The following is a 23,219-nucleotide window of genomic DNA, read 5'->3' as shown; positions in this document are numbered from 1 at the left end:
CTCTGAAATCTCAGTTTTCGGAGTTTGATGAATGAAGGGCCACACTAAGGCTGCAAGGTAAGCAGGAGTTATCAGTGATATCCTGCATTACCTGTGTAATGAATAACCCTGATTCTTGGATTTTACAAATGTAATGACTACATCCCATAAAAATGATTATTTTCACTTACACAGTGATGATGAATGGGCAGTATGAGGACAGGCTTGTGGGGTCTATGTGCAGCTTATGTGTCTATATGTACTGAGTTTATTTGTCTATATGTACTGAGTTAATGTGTCTATATGTACTAAGCCTTGGAGAGAGGTAAAGTGAACAGAGAAAAATTATCAACCAATTAACTCCTAACTGTCACTTTACAGGCTGTGTTTGAAAAATGGCAGTTAGGAGCTGATTGGTTGGTCTATCTCTACTTTTAGTAGTTACTAAGAGATGCAGTGTGCAGGCTACACACATCAATGAGGAAAAGTTTATAGTAATTGTCAAACGAGCACCTAATCAAAGGGAAAACACAAAATGACAACGGATGCTGGAGAAAGCCCAGAACAGGCCTGGAACGTTTCAGGATCACACCAGTACACGTGGAATGAGGACACTTGTTATTTCTGTCCTGTAGTGGATATTTTGAATAAACCTTACAGCAGCCATAGTAATATCTTATAACACAATTCCCTTTAGAATGTCAGCTCTTGTTAGCAAGGCCGTCTCTGCTAGCTATGTTTTGCTAGGAATCGTCAATTTTGCGTGTTGTAATTGTGTATCTTTGTCAATTTGTTTCTTGTCTGTATCTGTCTATACTGTTCACTGAATACCAATGTAATCCTGTATGTCATTGCCTATGTACGTTGCTACAGAACTCTTGTGGAGCCAAAGAAATAAAATATAATAATAATAAATGATATTGTGAAAACATGGGAGTCCCAAAATAAAAAATATGGAGTTTGAACGTGAGTTTATTATGCCCTATTACCTGTGCATAAATATATATACAGTACTTAAAGCACAGCACTCTGGGTGGAACATTAGCATAAATCAGACCTGCCTTATTCTAGAGAAGAACCCGAGATATACTCCCATCTTATAGAGGGGTACCTGGCCTTTTCCCTGCCTCCAGATGAGAACATGATTATTAACTCTTAACACTCTGTTACTGCACATTTCTTTCTTGTAATAAGGGTGGGAATGATGACCCTCCCCAATCCCTGGCAGAATCCCATCTCTCCCAGCCACATGGCGGAGCCATGACTGATGTACACTACCATCTTTCCAGGAGTTTAACTACTTCAAACAAGGGGTAATGATCCGTGACCAACTGAAACCAAACCCTTGTCAAATAGCATCTCAGGGGATCAATAGCTCATTTTACTGCCAAACATTCCTTCTCGATTAGTGGTTATTTCATCTCCCCTGGAAACCAATATCTTACTGATACAGAGCTCCACAATCATTACAACAATTTAGGTTCTTTATTTTACCTTCCTACCAGAGAAGAAAGGGAACAATGTGGTGCTAATAACCGTGCACACCTAAAAATGACCATGATTACTTTTTTTTAGAGATGAACGGTCTGGATCACCTTGAATCCAGACCGCTCTGAACTTGTTAGTCAGAGCCAGGCCGAATGTCAGATTGAGGCCGAATGTCATCCTCCCGGTGTCGGATTCACGTAGGTTTGGGATTCCATATAAGGAGACGCGGCCGGGACTTGGTGCCATTTCACTCCAGTCCAGTAACGCTTCTACATGATGCGGTCTGCTCTGCGGTGTCCAAGTGTGCTGCTGCGGCTGTGTTCATCTCTAAGGGACGGTAGTGCTGCTACTGTGTCAATATCTAAGGGGTTGTGCTGTCACTGTGTCCATCTCTAAGGGGCTGTGGTTCACTATGTCCATCTAAGAAGCTGTGCTGTGTCCATCCACAAGCTGTATCCAGTCCCCTTAGTCTAATTAGTCTAATTCCATCACAGTGGTGCTGCACTGAATCTGCCGGGATCACGCACTGCGTTCACAGTGTGACTACATATTTGGCAGCAAAAAAAGTAAAAAAAAAATTAAAAAGTAAAAAAAAATTGTTGTATATGTTCTATTCTGCGCACTTCACCCCATTACGCTGTATTACCCCAGAGCATGTGCATAAAAACGGTCTGACTCCACGCAGCAGTGAGGTGGTCAAAATTGACTGGAAATGACTGAGAATTAATGTTAATACTCTAGGAACAAAAAAAGGCCCAAATTATGTGATTTAAGTTTTGATAAAAATCCAAAACCAGTCACAGCGGTTTGGCAAATCCAAAACCGGATGACGGATCACAGCCAAATCCAGCAAAAAATGGTCCGGCGCACATGTCTACTTTTTTTTTACTTAGAGACGGGACAATTAGTCAATGATTCCACTTTTCCAATCTGCGGCTTAACTACCACAATACCAAGCAGATGTCCATCTTATTCATATTCCTATTCATGCGACCTTACCTATGTGTACTAGAAAGTACCACGTCATTCATGTACAATAACCTACTGCATACTTCTGATGAAGCTGCATGACCTGGTCACTGAACCTATGAAAAGAAAATGTTACTATATAAATGTAAAAGGACATAGGACATAACTAATTAAAAATGTGGACTGGAGTCTGCAGCATTACTTTACCCAATCTCTTATATCTCCTGAATTAGGCATTATGCCTTATGGTGTCATAAAGCTCTGTCTCAGGCATTGTTCCAGAATAGGTTCAGATCCTGTGACTGAGATGGTCATGATGTAAGGATAACATCTCATCAAACCATTGGATGACCATTGGCAGGGGCTCTGAGAGGGGGACGGCTACTGATTACCCAGGCTTCATGGAGGGGCAGGCCTCCAGGTTTTGACCACGCCCCCAGTACCCAGGCCCTGAACAGCTCTCGATGGCCCTGATCATAGGTCTATAGAGTTCTTTACAGTTGGTTAGCAGCACATGTGCACACATCCATTTGTCGGGAACATAATGAAGGATTAATCTTATGACCATATCACCTTTGTTACACTGCGCAGAAAGTCCATTGCCTTTGTACCACTGACCTCCCAAATGTGCACTTCCAGGTGTGATGACTGGGTTATGCACTACAAGCCCAGCAAAAAAACCTGCTCTGTGGAATTCTGGTGGCACTGGCTGTGCGCCCAATAGGGTGAAATTTGTAGTCAATTGATGTTTTGCCTTGCACTTTAAATTAATATATGAATTATGCACTTCTAACCACTGCGTTTGATTTTCTAACCACTGCATTTGAATTTGCAGTTTTATATGTTGGTATCACCGTGAAACATCAATTTGAGCTGTCTTAGTCACTGAAGCTCCTGTCAAACATTTCGCAACCCTTCTTTCTAAGGGGTCTATTTACTAAGCAGTGTTAGGAGACAGAGTGAAAAGTGATAATGTGCCAGCCAATCAGCTCCCAGCTGCCATCTCACAGGCTGTATTTGAAAAATGACAGTTGGGAGCTGATTGGCTGGCACCTTATCACTTTTCACTCTGTCTCCTAACACTGCTTAGTAAATAGACCCCTAAGTTCACAGGATGGCAGCCATAATAGATATAAATACAGGCAACCAAGGCTGTCCAGCACTCTTATACAGGACCCAGAACATGCTGAGACCGTATTCATTTAATTAACACATGTGCCATAATTATCTAGATGCCATTGCTTTCAATATATGTAGTATCTTTCATTTAACCAGGTGTTTCCCCCCACCACAATTATCGCATTCCCTTAAATAAAACATTCAAATATGTGCACATGACTTAAATGATGCATCTTTCTATTTCACAAGCAGCCTCTTTCTAAACATCAAGGCTGGTATTGGCGTAGAAAGATTTGGACTTACGGCAGGTTGTCTCCATTGGCCATCCGGTGACAATCACATCTTTCAGAGCGCATGTTCTCGCATATTCCAGGAACGTCTGACATGGACAGTGCATGTCCTCAGCACACTCGCACATGTCATTCTCACAAATGGCGATGAAAGGATCTGGATCTACAGCTTGATGGCACTTTGTGAACACGGGGGATGTTTTTAGAAGTTGACATCTCTGCATTAAGTCCTGAAAACAAAGAACATTACTGTACGTCAGCATGCATGACCATAGGCACGGCATATTATATGGTTAAGAGCGCCAAGGGTAAAGAATGGAACGTTGCAGTGTATAAATCTGCATGGCTCACTGCATTGCAAAAGGATGTTATATCTCTAATGCAGCCCATACACCAACAATCACAGTGAATGATTCCCCAGACCCACATTATTTCATCGATCTTACAATCCTCCGGTACACAATTGATTGGCAAAATCCAACATGTTGGAAATCCAAATTTGCAGATTCCGATTATTTTTTGGTTGTAATTGGCGATCGGTGAACCCCAAGCATTGTCAATTTAAGAATAAAAATAAAAAATAATTGGCAGAACGCAGGATTGACCTGATTGTTGATCTATAGGCCCGTGTGTTCCCCATATAAAGATTTATCTGCACAACTGTCACAAAAGGTTTTACATACTTAACATTAACACATGTAACTAATACAGCAGCACTAACGTTCTCTCACTCTCATGATTAGCATTAATATAAAATAAAGCTCAGTATTTTAGAATAGATACAGATTTTTTTTTGTGGTCCCAAAGAGTTAATAAATTGGATTCAAAATTACTGTTTGCTCCTTCCATCTGCAAAATTACATTCTTTAGATGGATTTTCCAGGGAATGTTCAAGGACTGTGAAATGTTTCCAATTTTTCTAATAAATTCAAGAAACTGGAATCTCAACTTAAGTCTCGAAAATTGGTGAATTGTTTCACTGATCTGTAGACTGTATTATGGGGACATCTGTGTGTCATTTTCAGGGCAGTTCACTGTATCTATTCCTCACCAACACCATCTAATACTCTACCCCCTGCTGCAAATACTGCACCACATTTTGCTCGATACTCTGCGACATTTTACAAAATCACTCCTCTGAGCAGATGAGAGAACATTGTAGAAAGTGATATGCAGAAATAGGGGAAGATTAAATAATAATAACAAAAAATAACATAATGATTATTTTAAATAAACATCTAATCCTCCCCACCCACTACGAGAATGTACCTTTCATACCTGAATTTCCCATTAACAGCCGGCAAGTCTGAACTGCATACTCAGATTAATGCCAGTATCAATGGAGGTTTGCAATGCATTAAATTTACCTTAATACGAGTGGCATCATGTTTGGTGCACACATAATTCATTCATCTGAATCAGCACTGAATAAATGAGAGGTTTCCAGGCATGGCAAAGTAATAAAATATAAACTGACTTTATAAACAGATGTTATCTTTAGACTACTTATGTGAACTCCATCAAGGACATACATTAAGTGGGAGATCTATTAGACCCTCTGTTGGAGGTGTTACATATAGCAACCAATCATCTTCTAGTTATCATTTTTATAGGATGTAATAATTGAAGGCTATAATCTGATTGGTAGCTATGGTTTACACCTCCACTTGTCCTCTTTAAAAGGTTTGATAAATCTCTCCCTAAGTTTACATATCTGAAAACTAAAGCCGCTTATCCACTGCACAATAAAAATGAACGATTACGACATCGTTATCGTTCAATCATCGTACAATGAATATGCCGGCAATGACCAGCGACGCGCTCTCCTGCTGGTCGTTGTCGGCATTTGTCATCGCCTGAACATGCAGGCCAACCAGCCGATATCGATAGGTTGTGCATGTTCGGGGATGAGGGAGGGCGCCTGCACTGAACGACATACTGTATCGTTCAGTGTCAGCACAAAATCCACTGCACAATATGATGAACGATTGAACGATTACGATGTAATCGTAGTCATTCTACACTCGTGTAGTGGATATGCACCTTGACTCTGCTATCACACAGAGGCAGCAGCCATATTGCCAATTAAAGCTTGGAGACAGTTAAAGTGGAAAAAAAAATCAGTTTCTTAGTATATCACTAGAAACTGGTTTCCTGGTGCTAATTGGGTAGAAATTGTATGGATCTATATCATAACGTTTGGCACTGCTGCTAGTTCATAATAACCAGTTACTCCTCTGGCATACAATGACTACATAGAAATTAACCCCTCTAGTGAAGTGCACAAGTGTCAAGATATAACAATTGTGAATGATAATATATTATTATGTTTGATTGACACAAAAGCTTCCTTTAGTAATAATAAATACATTTATTCACAATGCTCTAATTATACATGGAATGATAAAATATCTACAATGCCTTGTAGTCCAAATGCTATAATTCTAAATAGTTTAGGATGGCTCAATATATACACAATGGCCCTCATTCAGAGCCGTACGCTCTGAGCCGAGCGCACGCTCTGAATGAGGGCCGGCCTCCATGAAAATGGAGCGTCCTCCTGGACGCTCGTATAGCTGTGGGTCACCACCCACAGGCTATACGAGCGTGCATTTTGATGGCCGCGATGGTCGTGACCATCGCGACCATCGAAACTGTGAGCCGGAGCCTGCGGTTGAGGTTTTCAACCGCAAGCTCCGGAGTGATTTTGGCTCTATCAGAGACAAAATCACTCCCACTGACATCACTAGTGATGTCAGTGGGCCGGCTTCTGACGGGAGGCGTTCCCGTGGGAACGCCCCCGTCAGGGAGGCATGCCCCTGGCACGCCTACCAAAGGGGGCGTGCTGTCAATCAACATTGACAGCACGCCCCCTTTGATCAGACACAACGAGCGAAGGACTTTCCTTCACTCGTCGCGTCTGGCGCATGCGCACGACGGAGCTCCCTCCGTCGTGCGCATGCTCAGTCCAGAACATCGACCCACTTGCGAGCGGACAGCCGCTCGCGAGTGGGTCTGAATCAGGCCCTATGTGCAATATGAATTGTGGAAGTAGAAACAAAGTTTATACTTATATGTTTGTCAGTTGGTTTTAACAATTCATTTGGTCTACAATGTCTCTCTTGTTAGTGACATTCCCCCAAAGGTATTTATTGCTCACTGGCTGGGTTTCCGTGGACCCCAGCCAGCTCAGCGTGCTGTACATACTGCCTCGCTCTCATTGATCAGAGGCGAGGAGACAAGCCAGACGCACTATCAGCTGGAGCAAGGGAGCGGAGACTCCAGCTTACACACACCAAGTGTACCCAACATTGTTTCTACTTCCACAATTCATATTGCACATTGTGTATATATTGAGCCATCCTAAACTATTTAGAATTATAGCATTTGGACTACTAGGCATTGTAGATATTTTATCATTCCATGTATAATTCGAGTATTGTGAATAAATGTATTTATTATTACTAAAGGAAGCTTTTGTGTCAATCAAACATATTAATATATTATCATTCACAATTGTTATATCTTGACACTTGCGTAGTTCACTAGGGGGGTTATTTTTAAAGTGGAAAGAGATAAAAGTACCAACCAATCAGCTCCTATCTCCCATTATTAAAACACAGCCTGTAGAGTGACAGTTAGAAGCTGATTGGTTGCTACTTCATCTCTCTACACTTTATCAGTCTCCAAGCTTTTCACATTTTCCCTCCCTAAAGGCTCATACACACGGGACTATGGATCTCATTCAGAGTCGGTTGAAGCGGCCGCACGGTCGTACGGGAAAAGGGGCCGGATATGCAAATGATTCCCTCGCAAGTTGCGTCCCTAAGTTCGGATCGGTAGCTGGCCGACCAAGGGGAGGAAGCGGCCGGAATTCAAAAAAATACGCCCCCTTCTCGTACGCATTGCACGTCATCTCCGGGCATATAAGGATTAATCAAGACCATCGGGAACCATCGGAACTGGTCATAGAGCTTAAGGTTGACGATACCCTCTCTTAAGCTCTACAATCATGTCAGTGTAAAAACCTCCTGTGTCACATGTGCCATGACGCTACTTTGTTAATTATGCACTCCCATAAACCGTATGCACTCCCATAAAACGCTGTTCGCATAATTAGGCACGCCAGCGTTCGGATCTCCACTCCCCCGTTTTCAAGCACCTTCCCCTGTTACCACCAACAAACGCCTCAATCTGTCACTCAAACTAGCGACCTGGCTGTGTTCAAGGAGAGAGAAATTTCTGATCATAGCAGCTAGTTTGCGCACGCACATCGTGAACTTTACACATTTGCAGTATAGCGAACATCGGTGGCGTACGACCGTGCGGCCGCTTCGACCGACTCTGAATGAGGTCCTATGTGCTGTATGAACGATATTGGTGAAAGATTTCTCTTGAACTTTCTGTAGTGCAGGCCAAACGATATTGGGTGTACACAATGATAGATATCTTTAAAGAAATCTAACAGTGAAGTCATCCTGTCGCATCTCTGAACAGGCAATTCCTGATGATATCGTCAGATTGGCCTGCATGTACGGATGACAAAATACATCGTTATCGACCCGCGGGAGCCTGCATCATTGGTCGTTCACTGCATACTCACTGAACGATATGAACGATATATCGTTGAACAATATTGTTATTGTCCATATCCTTCATAAAAATCGACTAGTGTGTATGCGGCTTTAGGCACTCTTCATGAGAATACAGCCAAACCAATTACAATGAACCAGTGACAACATTGATGCACCAACAAAGTTAATTAACTGGTTGCCTTCTCATAAATCCATTCCAGCCAGGGGCGAATCTATAATGGGTGCAGGGGGCCCACACAACACACCCTGCACCCATTTATTAACTACTTACCTCTACAGAGTCCCGCGTGGGCAGCAGTATCCATGTACAAATCACCTGGAAAATGGCCACCACGTTTTTGCAAAGGAGCCATTTCCCCGTTGACTTGTGCATGCACAGTAGACTCTGCCATAGCACTAGAGTCTACTCTAGTGCCCGGAGTCTGCTAACTCATTGTGCCGGGTAGAGAGGATGGGGCCCCGGACAGAGGCTGCACACGGGCCCTCTTCTCTCTTAATACACCCCTGACTCCGACTACATCATACAGGTTTTGTTTTAAATACATTTCAAGATATAACAAAAGTAGGGAATTGTACACAATTGTGTTCGCTTTTTCTGTATTTTAAATGCATGTCAGCGTTTCTGGCATTTTATACAAATAAAACATCATCTTAATATAATTTTTAACTAATACCTTTACTTTTTCAATATTATACCATATAATGTAACCCAAATTTAATGAACTACAGGTTGAGTTTCCCATATCCAAAATGCTTGCTACCAGGGGTATTTTGGATATCGGAATATTCCGTATTTTGGAATATTTGCATACCATAATGAAATATCTTTGGAATGTGATCCAAATCTAACCACAGAATGCATTTATGTTTTATATACACTCAGCCTGCCCTACAGGTAATTTTATTCAATATTTTCAATAATTTTATGGCACAAACAAAGTTTGTGTACATACAGGAAATTAATTTGTTTAATATACACCTTATACACAAAGCCTGAAGGTAATTTTATACAATATGTTTAATAAATTTATGCCTTAAACAAAGTTTGTGTACATTGAACCATCAAAAAGCAAAGGTTTCACTATCTAGGTCATGCTAAAAAAAATTCCATATTTCGGAATATTTTGTATTTCGGAATATTTTGTATTTCGGAATGTTTGGATATAGGAGACTCAACCTGTATTATTATTTTTAAGTTTCTAATTTAATATTGTTTTTCTTTTCTTTGCTAGAATAGTCCAGAGACTTATCAAATACCTGTACACTAATATTATCTTTAGCGTAACATATTCATAAACATCCCTTCAGAATGCTTTCCATGAGTCATGCTTCCAGTGCTTACAGCCAATTACTCCTGCCAAAATCTACCTTAGTGCATAAAGTTAATAAAAAAGAACAAAATATAGCTCAAGGTAATCTAGTAGAATACCATGAAATCTTATACACTATAGTCACATTAGAGGAGTAAGATTTAAACAAAAATGCTGTTAACATAAATGAGTTAACTCCATATTCACAAATGTCTAAAAGCATTTTAAAGACCACTTCAGCCAAAACTATGAAAGTTATTTTTAAATGAATATGGCGGCAAAATCTATCTGTGCTCTGTTAATACTGTTATTGCCATATAATGAATGCCTTCATCAGTCAGCAACAGGAAACCACATGAGAGAATTTCCCAGAAATGGCTCAGATAAGCACCTGTTTTATATTATTATCATTTTTGCCTGTTTAGTATATATGTACCAAGGCATCTGCACTAACATCATCATTTACTTTCAACAGCTGGGATGCTCCACAGAGGATTCAAGACAGAAATCCCATATGCAAAAAATAGGAAATGATAGGCCACTCACCAGGCTTGATGTAAACAGATTTGGAGAATTATTACCACAGTAGAACATCACAGGAACAAAATTGTCAAAATCAACGTTTCAGTCTTATATGGAGTATGGACCTTTTTCAATAAATCAGTAATCCTTAATCATAACATAATTAAGTCACAATTTCAGCATTTCCTTATAGGGCCGAAACATCAGTTAAGACAATTTTGTTCCTGTGATGTTCTCCTGAGGTAAAAAAGCTCCAAACCTGTTTGCATTATATATACCTCCAATGGTATGGGTGGCAGCTGAATCAGTAGATTTATTAGTGGTGATCTGTTATATGTGTGAAAAATAAAGATATTAGAACTGAAATAGACCGCCCTTAGTGCTTTATACCATTTTGTAAATGCACAGTACAGGTTGAGTCTCCCATATCCAAAATGCTTGGGACCAGGGGTATTTTGGATAACGGAATATTCCGTATTTTGGAATAATTGCATATCATAAAGAAATATCTTGGGAATGGGACCCCAATATACACATAGAATGCATTTATGTGTTATATACACCTTATACACCAAGCCTGCAGGTCATTTTACACATTGTTTTCAATAATTTTGTGGCTCAAGCAAAGTTTGTGTACATATATGAGATAAATTTATGTTTCATTTACACCCTATATACACAGCCTGAAGGTAATTGTATACCATATTTGTAATAATTTGTGCCTTAGACAAAGTTTGTGTACATTTAACCATCAAAAATCAAAGGTTTTATTATCTCAGTCATGCCAAAATTGTTCCGTATTTCGGAATATTCCGTATTTCGGAATATTTGGATATGGGAGACTCAACCTGTATATCAATAAATAACCACTATATATATATATATATATATATATATATATATATATATGTAGTGCAACGTGCCAGGTATATAGATACAGTAGTAAACCAACTTTAGTATTTTTGATAATCAATTAAAAAATAAATGTATATTTTGCGAAAATAGTCCAAGCAAAAGTGTAAACCAATTTAAACCAATAAATATGTTGTAATATACTGCTATACTTTATAAAACAACTCTAAACTTTAAAGAATAGAAATCCCATGAAATTTATATATAATATATATATATATATATATATATATATATATATATATATATATATAACAATTCATTTAAGACAAAAAGACCCTAAACATATAGGCCAACACATATGCAAAGCCAATATCAGGTACATATGTTAAATGAGAGTATTTTAAAAAGACAAAAATTCATAAAAAGCATCATGTAAATATTGATAAAACCGGCTTATCTGATGTTAAGAAAGGGAAGTTCATGACAAGGTGGAATACAGGAGCCTCTAACGCGTTTCGTCTAAGGTATCAGAATTCTTCAAGAATGCCGACAGCGGCATCCCAAAAGTCAGAATCCCGTCACCCATATAGATGGAAGGTAAGTCTAACCCCTAACCCTCCCTCCCCGGTGCCTGACCCTAACTCCCCCCCCTTACCTCCGGGATGCCGGCGGTCGGGATCCTAGTGCCGGGATCCCGACGCTGTCAGGATTTCGGCGCTGGTATTTTGGCCGTCGGCATCCCGTATGCCGGGATGCTGACTACATCCCATTAAGGGGATTGCTAGATATGAGGAAATAAGATAGACAGACAGATGATAGATAAATAATTAGATGGATAGATAGATAGATAGATAGATAGATAGATAGATAGATAGATAGATATGAGTTAGATAGATATGAAATAGACAGACAGATAGATAGATAGATAGATAGATAGATAGATAGAAGAAATATGATGTAAATAGATGATAGATAGATAGATAGATAGATAGATAGATAGATAGATAGCTCTTTACTGATAGAAGTGTTTTAGGATATATTATAAAAACCTATAGAGACCCATTCATTGATGAGACTTTAGCACAAATGAATTATCACTACTGAATAATTTTAATGGAACAACAATTGACTCTGTGCTTATTTATTTACAATTATTATGAGATGGCAGAATAAAATCAGTCAGAACTCAATCTTAAAGAGTACAAACATTTAATTGAATATATATCTCAAACATTTAATTAACCAAATATGTTTCCACTTATAAATATTTCTTTTGATGTATATCATAATCAAAATTTATAGTAAAAATCAATTACCACTTATAAGTAATATAGAGGCAATCTTAAATATAAAAATATTTTACCAGCCCTTTATATAAATATTTGATTCACAGAGAAAGATTATATCCTTCAGTAATACTTGAAAATAAATGCTGAAAAAATCAGTCCACGTAATAATCCGATACAAGTAAATGAAGTCTCTCACCCTAGGTATATAGTGAATAATTTTAATGACTACTCTCTTACATCATCATTGCCATTATTATTATGAATATTAGTAAACAGTAGTAATTATTCAATAGAAAATAACTACATTTATCAACCATGAAAGTTTTGCTGATATTGGCAAGAACCAACCCCTCCTCCTCCCCCAACCAAATGTATCTGTAAAAATTCCAAAATACGTAAAAATCTGAAAACCAGAACACTTCTGTTCCCAAGCATTTCAGATTAGGGACCTGTATATTTTTCATTAACAACAGTTTTGACACAGTATTTTCATCTCTTGAGCCAGTGGGTCAGTGACTGCAATGCCAGTTACTCAAAAGATCATATTTTTCTTAGATTCACTATATCACCAGCAAAGTAATGATTGCAATTGATTTAGTAAATTGCAAATGTCTGTATAATAAAGATAAGAAGAATACACCTTATTAAAAAAGCAAAACACATAATAAGGAGAGATGGAACAGCAACTGGCCAATACATCATCTATTCCTGGAATATATAGGCCGTAGCAGACAGCTGATGACATTGTTGGCGGATCCTACTTGCTATGTAAGAAATATTTCTTCTGAGTGGGTAAAATAAGAACAGCAAAACTGTCCAAAAAAAAAATCAACTGTTCTTATTGTTAATGCTCTTTGGCAGCAGAAAGGCTAAGTGTTCAGGGGGAAGAAATCTGCATTCCTGGAAATGATGCTGATAAACAAAGAATTCTATTTACTGTCAGAGAACTGAAATTTTCATGTGTAATTTTGTTATATGTCTATTACACCAGCTACTGCAGACCAGATACAGGGCGGGATGTACTAAGCATCGCAACCGCAATGCGGTACATCCCACCTCTCATCGGGTACATACCGCGGTTGATTACCACGGTATGTACTTAGAATATTACAAAGGACAGCTCTCCCGATAAGAGCTGTCTTTTGTGATGCCCCCGCGAACGACGGAGTTTGCTAATGCATACAGATTGATCCTTCCGTCAGCTGACCACAATTTCAGCGGAACAAGCCATTCTGAGCGGTAACTGGGTGACGACCCACCCTACACCCAGCCGCTGGTGTTTTTGGTATATGCACAGGGGCAGGGAACGGGGAAGGGAAGGGGCGACAGTGCAGCACAGGATGGCGCTGTGTGCTGAGAAATCTAGTATCGACACTGATTACATCATAGTGTGTGGACGCAGGTGGGACGTCTATTTCAGACAAATCTTTTGCACCCAGCATGGGGCTGATGTAAATCCCGATACTTAATGATGATGGCTGCGACTGGGCATTAGTATAAGCTAGTAAGCAGGCTGCCACGTCCGCGTGGAAAAGCGTCCGCAGATGAGACCTACTCGGAATCAGGCCCTGGAAATGTGACACTGAACTGCAGACTCACGGCTCAATGCCACATCCCAAGTGTAGCACGGCGGGGCAGCAGGTAAGAAGTTTTATGGAATCTGTACAAGGAAATATTATTGATATTATGCCACTTATTCAGCGCTTCAGGTGCTTGAAAACCTTGCTAGTCTCGTGCCTCGGATATTTTGAAAGATGGACAAAGTGGTGTGGAACAAAACAAAAGATTGACTTTATAAAGGTCGACACTCAGAAGATCGACCTCAGAAGGTCGACTGGTGCTGAATGTCGACAGTAAAAAAAAAAGTCAACATGGTCATTAGGTCAACCATCATTCTGTCAATGCGTATTTAGCTTGATAGTGTTAAATGGTTGACACGGGCAAAGGGTCAACAACATGTTGACACTATATTATCGGCAAATTTTTTTAGGGTATACAATCGGGAAGCCGGCTGCCTTAATACCAGCAGCAGGCTTCCCGACTGTCATATCCCGGCGAGGGATGCAATCCCGGGCGACTAGATGTAGACGCCTGACATTTCCCAGACGCCGGGAGACATGCGCCCGTCATCTCGATCGAAGGGATGCCAGGCGCCGCGATTGGACAGCCGTGGGGGGGGAGGGTTAGGTTTAGGGCACCCCGGGGGGGGGACTTAGGGTTAGGCACCCCTCCGGGAGGGTTAGGGTTAGGCTAGGGGAGGGAGGGTTAGGCACCCCCCCGGGGGACTTAGGTTCAGGAAGCGGGGAAGGGGGGTTAGGGTTAGGCACTTAGAGGGGGGATTAGGGTTAGGCGCTTGGGGGGGACGTTAGGGTTAGGCACCCCTAAGGAGGATTAGGGTTAGGAGTTTAGGTTAGTTATTACTTACCTATCTGCGATCTGGATTTCCAGCGCTGTCGGGCTTCTGCTGCTGGGAACTCTGCTGTTGTCGGCCAGGCACTGCGGCCGGCGGTATTTCTTACCGATTCCTTTTTTTAGCCTAACCCTAACCCTAACCCAAAACCTTACCCTAACCCAAAACCTAAGCCTAACCCTAACCATCATGAAAAAAAACCATGTGTCTGCAGTGTAAGTGTCGAATTTTTGACTATGACGACCATTTAACCATGTCGACCTAAATACATGACTACAGAATGATGGTCAACCTAACGATCATGTCGGCCATTTTACTGTCGACATTCTGATTGCCGACCTTTTTATTGGCGACCAATCATCTGGTATCTGGACAAAGTTCCCATGCTTGGGTTACAGGACAATTCATCAAATTGGGCCAGTTGTTGGTGAATTGTTTCTCAAATCTTTTATTGTTGGTTGAAACAACAAGAAAAATTGTTTAACACATGGTGATGATGATGGTGATGATGATGATGACAATGATGTTATTTTCTGCTTTTTGGGCAGTACATTGCGAGTCGTTCCACTCCACAGCCCCATTATCCAGTCTGTTTTATAAATGCACATCATAAAATCATAAATGAGAAGTCAGCATCATTCCTCAGTCATCTGTGACATGTAAAATGAGTTGAGGCTTCAGTCCAAACATTGTTAGATTAAATATATTATCACAATATATGCATGTTTTATAGGGTTGTATATGGTGCTGTCAATGGTTATAAATAACCAAATGACCTGTTATATATGTGCAACGTTTCTACAAATATGTTCAACTCTTATTGACCATGTAAGGAGATTTAGACATACATACATTAAATAATGGGTATTAAGTGACCGACCTTCTCGACTGCTTCAGATGAAACGTTACAGGTGTTACTGGGTGGGTAAATCCGCTTACATCTCTTATCACCTCCCTGCATTGCCCAGGAATTGGCAAACTCAAAGCTCTTCTCTCCCAAAATCCCTGCATTCAAGGAAAACAAAATTATTAAAATATGACATGTATGCAGCCATAATAGTGCACTAATAAACGTTTCTATAAAATGTTTTAATGCGTTTTACTGTAAAGCCTGCAGGCATGCTGTAAGCTTCAAAGTTGTACAAAGTGTTGAATAGGGCAAGTAAAACAAGTCCAGTATTAGATTAAAACTACTTTAGGTCCCCCAGCCTCCTGAGGGTGGAGATGGTTGGCGGGTAAAAATTAAACTTAATAAACACAACATAAGCAACATTATAGGTGAGATATCCAAATGTCACAAATTGTCCAACAATTAGTTATTGTGGTCTAAACCAAACAAGAAATAATGCCTGAATACGTCAAAGATTGGGCCTGATTCACTATGGATCGCTATTGCCATCGCAGCTGCGATTACACACGCAAGTCTGCTGCGAAAATATGCTAATGTCTACAACTGCTCATCCGGCATAGAGACACCCACTACCGCTTTCTCACATACGTAAGACCTTGCAGTCTTGCTTAGAGATGAGTGGTTCAGATTCTGTGGAATCCGAACCGCTCCGAGCATAGGGGATCCGAGTCCACCCGAACCCTGTTCAGGTGTTCCCCGGCTGACTCGGATCCCCGTTCGGGGGCCGAACGGCGGCCGCCTGAGGTCGGATCAGGGCTCCTCGAGTGTAGGGCAGATCGCTGTGATAGCGGTCTGCTCTACACAGAACAAACACACAGACTCTCATTGGCTGCTGCACGGAGGGAGCCAGCTGGAGCTCACTCAGGAGCTCCGTCTCCCTGCTCCCTCCTCGTCGTGTGACAGCAGAGCGGACGGCGGCTGGAGCGGGGATACAGGTAAGTTGTTTTTTTTATGTGTGTATGGGGGCCTGCTAATGGAGGGGCATACTACTGGGCGGCATACTACTAGGGGCCTGCTAATGGGGAGCATACTACTGGGGGGCCTACTACTGGGGGGGCCTACTACTGGGGGGGCATACTACTGGGGGCCTGCTTATGGGGGCATACTACTGGGGGGGCCTACTACTGGGGGCATACTACTGGAGGGCCTACTACTGGGGGGGCACACTACTGGGGGCCTGCTTATGGCGGCATACTACTGGGGGGACCTACTACTAGGGGGCATACTACTGGGGGCCTGCTTATGGGGGCATACTACTGGGGGGGCCTACTACTGGGGGGCATACTACTGGGGGCCTGCTTATGGGGACATACTACTGGGGGGCATACTACTGGGGGGGCATACTACTGGGGGGCATACTACTGGGGGGCATACTACTGGGGGCCTGCTAATGGGGGAATACTACTGGGGGGGCCTTCTAATGGGGGGCATACTACTACTGGGGGCACTGCATAGGGGGCCCTACTACTACTAAGGGGACTGCATAGGGGGCACCACTACTGGAGACATTGTGTAAGGGACACCACTGCTGGGGGTATTGTGTAAGGCACACCACTGCTGTGGGCATTGTATAAGTGGCACTACTACTGTGGGCTTTGTGTATAAGGGTCACTATTGTAGACATTGTGTAAAAGGGGCATTACTACTGTGGGCATTGTGTAAGGGGCATTACTACTGTGGGCTTTGTGTATAAGGGTCACTATTGTAGACATTGTGTAAAAGGGGCACTACTGTGGGCATTGTGTAAAAGGGGCACTACTGTGGGCATTGTGTAAAAGGGGCACTACTGTGGGCATTGTGTAAAAGGGGCACTACTGTGGGCATTGTGTAAAAGTGGCACTACTGTGGGAATTGTGTAAAAGGGGCACTACTGTGTGCCGTAACATAAATAAGAGACACTACTTTATGGTGTAATGTGAATCAGGGGCACTATGGCCTTCATTCAGAGGCGGCCGTACGGTCTACGACCGTACGGCCGCCTCGATGTTTGTCAAGTGAGCATGCGCACGAAGTAGCCGGCTCCTTCGTGCGTATGCGTGAGACCCGCTACGAATGACAGTGCCGGTCGTAGCGGATCTCTTTTCAAAGGGGACGAGCTGTCGATGTTGATTGACAGCTTGCCCCGTTTGGAAGGCGGGCCGGGGGGGTGGCAGCCCAAACGGAGGCGTTCCCATGGGAACGCCTACCGTTTGGGGGAGGCCCCACTGACATCACTAGTGATGTCAGTGGAGAGCTTCCAGCTCTGACAGAGCCAGAAGCTCTCCGGGGCTTACGACAAGTGAGACCCTACCCTAGGGTCTCGTCGTAAGCCCCGATGGTCGCGATGGTCTCTGACCATCGCGACCATCACCCAAGCGGTCGTTAGAGCTGTGGGTGTAAACCCACAGCCTAACGACCGAAACAGAGGCGGCCGGTCAGGATGCAAGCGGCCGCCCAGTTTCTGAACGACCGCTTGCATCCTCCGACTGCCTCTGAATCAGGCCCTATGTGTTGTGTAATGTGAATATGATTGTGCACTGTGACTCCTTTGGCCGTAGCCCACTTTGTAAAGAAGTACTGTGATTCTGCTGGCCGTACCCCACTGGGTGGGTGCACTACTTTTCATTTCTGCCACTGCTGTGTGGCAATGTGTCATAGATGTGCTTTATACTGTGGTGTCTGTGTCGTTGCACCGCTGCTTTGTCGCTTAGTAACCAGTCAGCTCACTGCAACCTTTGGCCAATAATGTTGAAAACAATATTATAAGCTGTGAGGTGTTCTAAATTGACTGGAAATTAATGTTATTGAGGTTAATAATACTCTAGGAAGAAAAAAAAGAGCAATTTATGTGATTTTAGCTTTTTTTGTCAATTTTTGTAAAAAAATCCAAATCCAAATCCAAAGCCAGTCACCGCAGTTTGGCAAATCCAAATCCAAAGCCAGTCACCGCAGTTTGGCAAATCCAAATCCAAAGCCGGACGACTAATTAGAACCAAATCCAAATCCGGCAAAAATGGTCCGGCACACATCCCTAGTCCTGCGTATACATCGGTAACATCAGACCCTCACGCAGAATTAAAGCAAGTCTGACCTGTCTCAGAAATTCAAGTCTCGTCGCATGCAGTGAGTACACAAGCTACGTATGCCGTCGCAGTGGCTAATTTATATACGCCCAGGAAATGGCGTTCAAACAGACAGGCACACCTGCGTTTCTCCAACCACTCCCCCATCACCACCCCCAAACACTGACGTTCTGTCCCTTGATATGCGATGACTTTGTATCTGCGTAAGTGGTCGCAGTGTGATCGCAATGCTAACTCGCACATTGGCACTGCGGTGCATAAGCATGTGCAGTACGCACCATCGGCCGATCTGCATACCTTGTTGCAATCGTGATCCGTAATGAATCAGGTCCATTGTGCAGAACACACATATGTGTGTGTGTGTGTGTGAGAGGGTGACTATGACTTCAGCCTTCTATAAGGGGTAGCTGTATGATGCTTCAATACGGTGTTTAGTGGTATCTGTGTTATGTGCTGCAGACACCACTTTTCCCCATATGTGTTAAATGACAGGGGCACCCTGTCATTATCGGTGCTGCTATGTACCGTACAAGATAGCGTGCGGATGTGCCAGCCAATGGGGTCTATTCACTAAGCCTTGGAGAGAGATAAAATGGAGAAAGATAAGTCCCAGCCAATCGGATGTGGATTGAAAGATCTACAGTAAAAGGTAGACAATGTCTAGATAGACACCAGATGTTAGACAGGCAATAGGTTGACAGGGACAAAAGGTCAACAGGGACAAAAGGTCGACACACTTAAGTTCGACAGGTATAAATGGTCGTCATGCATATGGCCGACATGAAAATGGTCGACACATTGTTTTTTTCTAACCCTAATCTTCACCCTAACCGTTCCCTTGGTGCCTAACCTTAACCCTCCCTTCTGATGCCTGACCCTAACGGCTGGGGTAAGTGCCTAACACTCAGGTAAGTGTCTAAATCTAACCTAACCCTCCCCTTTGTGCCTAACCCTCCCTCCTGGTGCCTAACCCTAACCGTTGGGGTAAGTGCCTAACCCTAACACTCTAGTAAGTGTCTAACCCTAAACCTAACCGTAACACTAAAAAAACCCCACTAATTCATGTGTCGACCATTTTCATGTCGACCTTTTAGTGTATCGACCTCTTGTCCTTTTGTCCCTGTCGACTTATTGCATGTCTAACATCTCTTGTCTATCTAGACATTGTCTACCTTTTTACTGTAGATCTTTAGACCGGATCCCCAGCCAATCAGCTCCTAACTGCCATTTTATAAACACAGCCTGTAAACTGACAGTTAGGAGCTGATTAGATGGGACTCTCCATTTTATCTCTCTCCAAGGCTTAGTGAATAGACCCCAATGTGGCACTGACCTTTCCTACAGCTGCAGCTATCATTGCCGCATGCACAGCACCGTCCCTGGCTGCGGTGGTTGTCGGACCTCGGGCTGTGCACAGGAGATCCCGGGAATCCTTCCGAGATCTTGCACATGCCCACTGGAGCCGGCCGGGCAGTGAGACACAGCACTAGGCTGATGCGCTGTGGGGTTTGGCATGGATCGCTAGAGGGAGGAGTTTTCACTCCTCCCTCCGGCAGACGAAATGTTAATACATCTCGTCGTTACTGCTTCCTGCTTCCTGCTTCGCCTAGGTAAAGAGGTAAAGCAGGAAGGGCTATAGCGGCACAAACCGTGCCACTATAATACATATCCCCACATGTGTAGAAGTTTCCCATAGCAACCAATTAGCTTCTAGCTATCATTTATCTAGCTAGCACAGTCTATATAATAATGACAGCAAGAAACTGTTTGGTTGCTATGCTATAAGAAACTTCTCCGGTTTATTTCTGATACATCTCCCTCTTAGACAGGGAAAATCTCCTGAGTTCCAGTGGATGTAAATGGAATAAACAGCTGGCTATGGGAGTGTTTTATGAAACCTTGGAAATTGCTTGGAAACTTTCTGGCTCAGCCAATATAAAACTAAAATGATTCAGCAGCATGAGACTAAGCAATGCTGACTGTATAAAGCTGACAAGATCTCTTCAGAAATCTTACATTTGTGGCCACAAGCAGAAAATATGTATCAATATCCCATGGTAACCTTAGAGGCATCACTATTATACATGACGTGGTGGCACAGTAGTTAGCATTGCTGCCTCACAGCACCGAGGCTGTTGGCATAATCTGTGTGCAATCTGAATGCTTTCTCCATGAGAGAAGTCTACAAAACATTGCCCTGTTACCCCTTCTATGTCACTTACTGGCATGATGTAGTATGTACACAGAAGCCGCTGTAGGTGGCAATAACTGCATTTATGTAACCCCCCATAAACTAAACATCCCTGATTTTAGGGTTAAATAGTTATTTATACCAAGAAGCTCTGTAGTACATGTAACAAGCGTTCTGACTGGCAGCTTTAAAACACATCGCAAGCCACGCCAAAATCTTTTAAACAGATGGCTGAGTAGTTTACTCAGGATTATAGTACACAACCGTGGGGCCAAAGTCCAATTCTTTCCATCGAACCTAATATAGAAAAACATAGGAATCCGTTTGCCAGGGTGTGGTATATTCTTTTGTCATAGTGCCGACATGAGAATGTCGACATGGCCGTAATATCGAGATGCAGCATGTCGGCCTGCTTGAAATGACCACGTCGACATTCAACATGTCAATATTGATGAAATGTTGACATGAATAGAATGCCGACCAAAACGTCCCTGGTCTTCTAGCAGTGACTTGTGAACATATCGACATTCTGCACATGTCGGCGTCTTCAATGTCGACATTTCAACAATGTCTACATCCTAACTGTTGACATTGTGATGTCAGTATTATGAAGATCGACATTGTAAATGACCACATCCTGCTTGCTCCTTATTCATTACAGTACACAAGTACAAATGTAGCCAATCATTTACAACAAGCTGATTTCAATATACCACAATCTTTTACTGTAATTTCAGTACATCACATTGATTTTATTCCAGCTTCAAATATTTTCTATATTAAACAGTAAACCTTCCAGTTTGAATGCAAGGCATCCCGTCACTGATCACCCATCAGCCAGCAGGGAGCACTGGGAGGGATCCTAGTAGATCCCTCTCTGGGAAGTCTCCAGTAAGAAGTCCATAGGCTTCTATAAGCAACACCATCTATTAGCTTTCCTGAGCTTGATGCATATGGGGAAAGCAGTCAAACCAGGGCCGTCTTAACAGCATTGTAGGCCCTGGGCAAAGCAATGCTCTGGGGTCCCTACCAACCCATTCGGGGATAAAAATGTAAATGAACAATAAAATGAAACCTTTAGATTTATTGGTGGTACTTTCAATAAAAATCAATGTTTAACCAATGTTTAAACATATAAAAACATGATGCAAAGCAAGGATTATGGACTCCACCTCCCTCTTCTCTTCTCCAGCTCGCAGTGCAGTTCGTGTTCTGCATGGCACCTGTGATTAAATTATGGGGGTATCCTGAAAGAGGGGGTCCTGGGGTGACATACCTCCAGTGCCCAACCATTAATCCAGCTCTGTGGCTGCAGGTTGGGAGGCAGGTAGAGAATGCTGCCTGGGTTCTCTGATTGTGTGTACTTCACATTCTTTCTCTGCTTGCCTCTCAGCCAGCTGCCCTATCCACGGAGCAAGCGGCTACACACTCCATGTAGATGTACCCCGGCCCAGCCCACCCCTGCTCGAAGGCCCCTAGAATAGTGGGGCCCTGGGCAACTGCCCAGTGTGCCCATACATTAGGTTGTCCCTAAGTCAAACCTCAGAAAACAGCATGTTTTGAGGATAGTGTATACTGCCCCATGTCTATTGCAGTCACACAGCGAACCCCCAACCCCCTTTTGCAAGAGCATTCTTAGTATAAGTTTAAGTAGTACTTCTGCCAACCTGCCTGCAGCTCCTCATTGAATTTGCATGTTACTAATAACTGGGGCGCAATAAATTTTGTGAACGTCAACCATTTCTGCTAATCCCAGCAATTTTGTGAAGCTTACTGTATGTAGCCTAATTGTCACATGATGCAAAGTATTATCTCTGTACACAAATGACGTCATATTAGGGTCTATGCACATTTGTTTCTGTCCAGCATGGAATGTGTCTTTCATTCCTTTCTTGACAGCTGCAAGGACACAGAAACTTACCACACAGAACATTGATCTCTGTTCAGAGACGCTGTCCACATGGCTGTCTTAGTAAGGGGCATGAAAGATTCTAGTTTCTCCTGTCCCTGACCCAACAAAGTGTATACTGTACCCGCTATACTGTACTCCATGGAGTTCAATATTTCATATGGGAGTTCCTGTCTTCCCTCTGTGTAGAGAATGGAAGGCATGGGCATTGGTTTGAGTGACATAACGTGAGGGGGTCGAGCAGGATACGTGCCCTAAGCGCAGTTGGAGCCGGCGGCGTGGGGGGCGCCGTTGGCCGCCAGCCACAGTCCAGGGCAGTGC

The 23,219-nt window shown here is 42.6% G+C and overlaps 1 protein-coding gene across 1 annotated transcript in view; it reads right to left on the bottom strand.

The window, feature by feature from the left end:
- VWF (von Willebrand factor) overlaps nt 1-23,219 on the bottom strand; it is a 304,519-nt gene that overhangs the window by 245,309 nt on the left and 35,991 nt on the right. The window contains exons 6-7 of the mRNA XM_088478900.1: nt 15,707-15,831; nt 3,859-4,075 (exon numbers count right to left, since the gene is read on the bottom strand). Coding sequence (XP_088335026.1) covers nt 3,859-4,075; nt 15,707-15,831 — 342 coding nt within the window. The remainder of the gene's footprint in view (nt 1-3,858; nt 4,076-15,706; nt 15,832-23,219) is intronic.

This window comes from Taudactylus pleione, unplaced genomic scaffold (genome assembly GCF_031769625.1).
Source record: "Taudactylus pleione unplaced genomic scaffold, aTauple2 ptg000225l, whole genome shotgun sequence".
NCBI lineage: Eukaryota > Metazoa > Chordata > Amphibia > Anura > Myobatrachidae > Taudactylus > Taudactylus pleione.
Note: the sequence above shows the minus strand (reverse complement) of the source record. Positions and strands in the feature narration are given on the sequence as shown.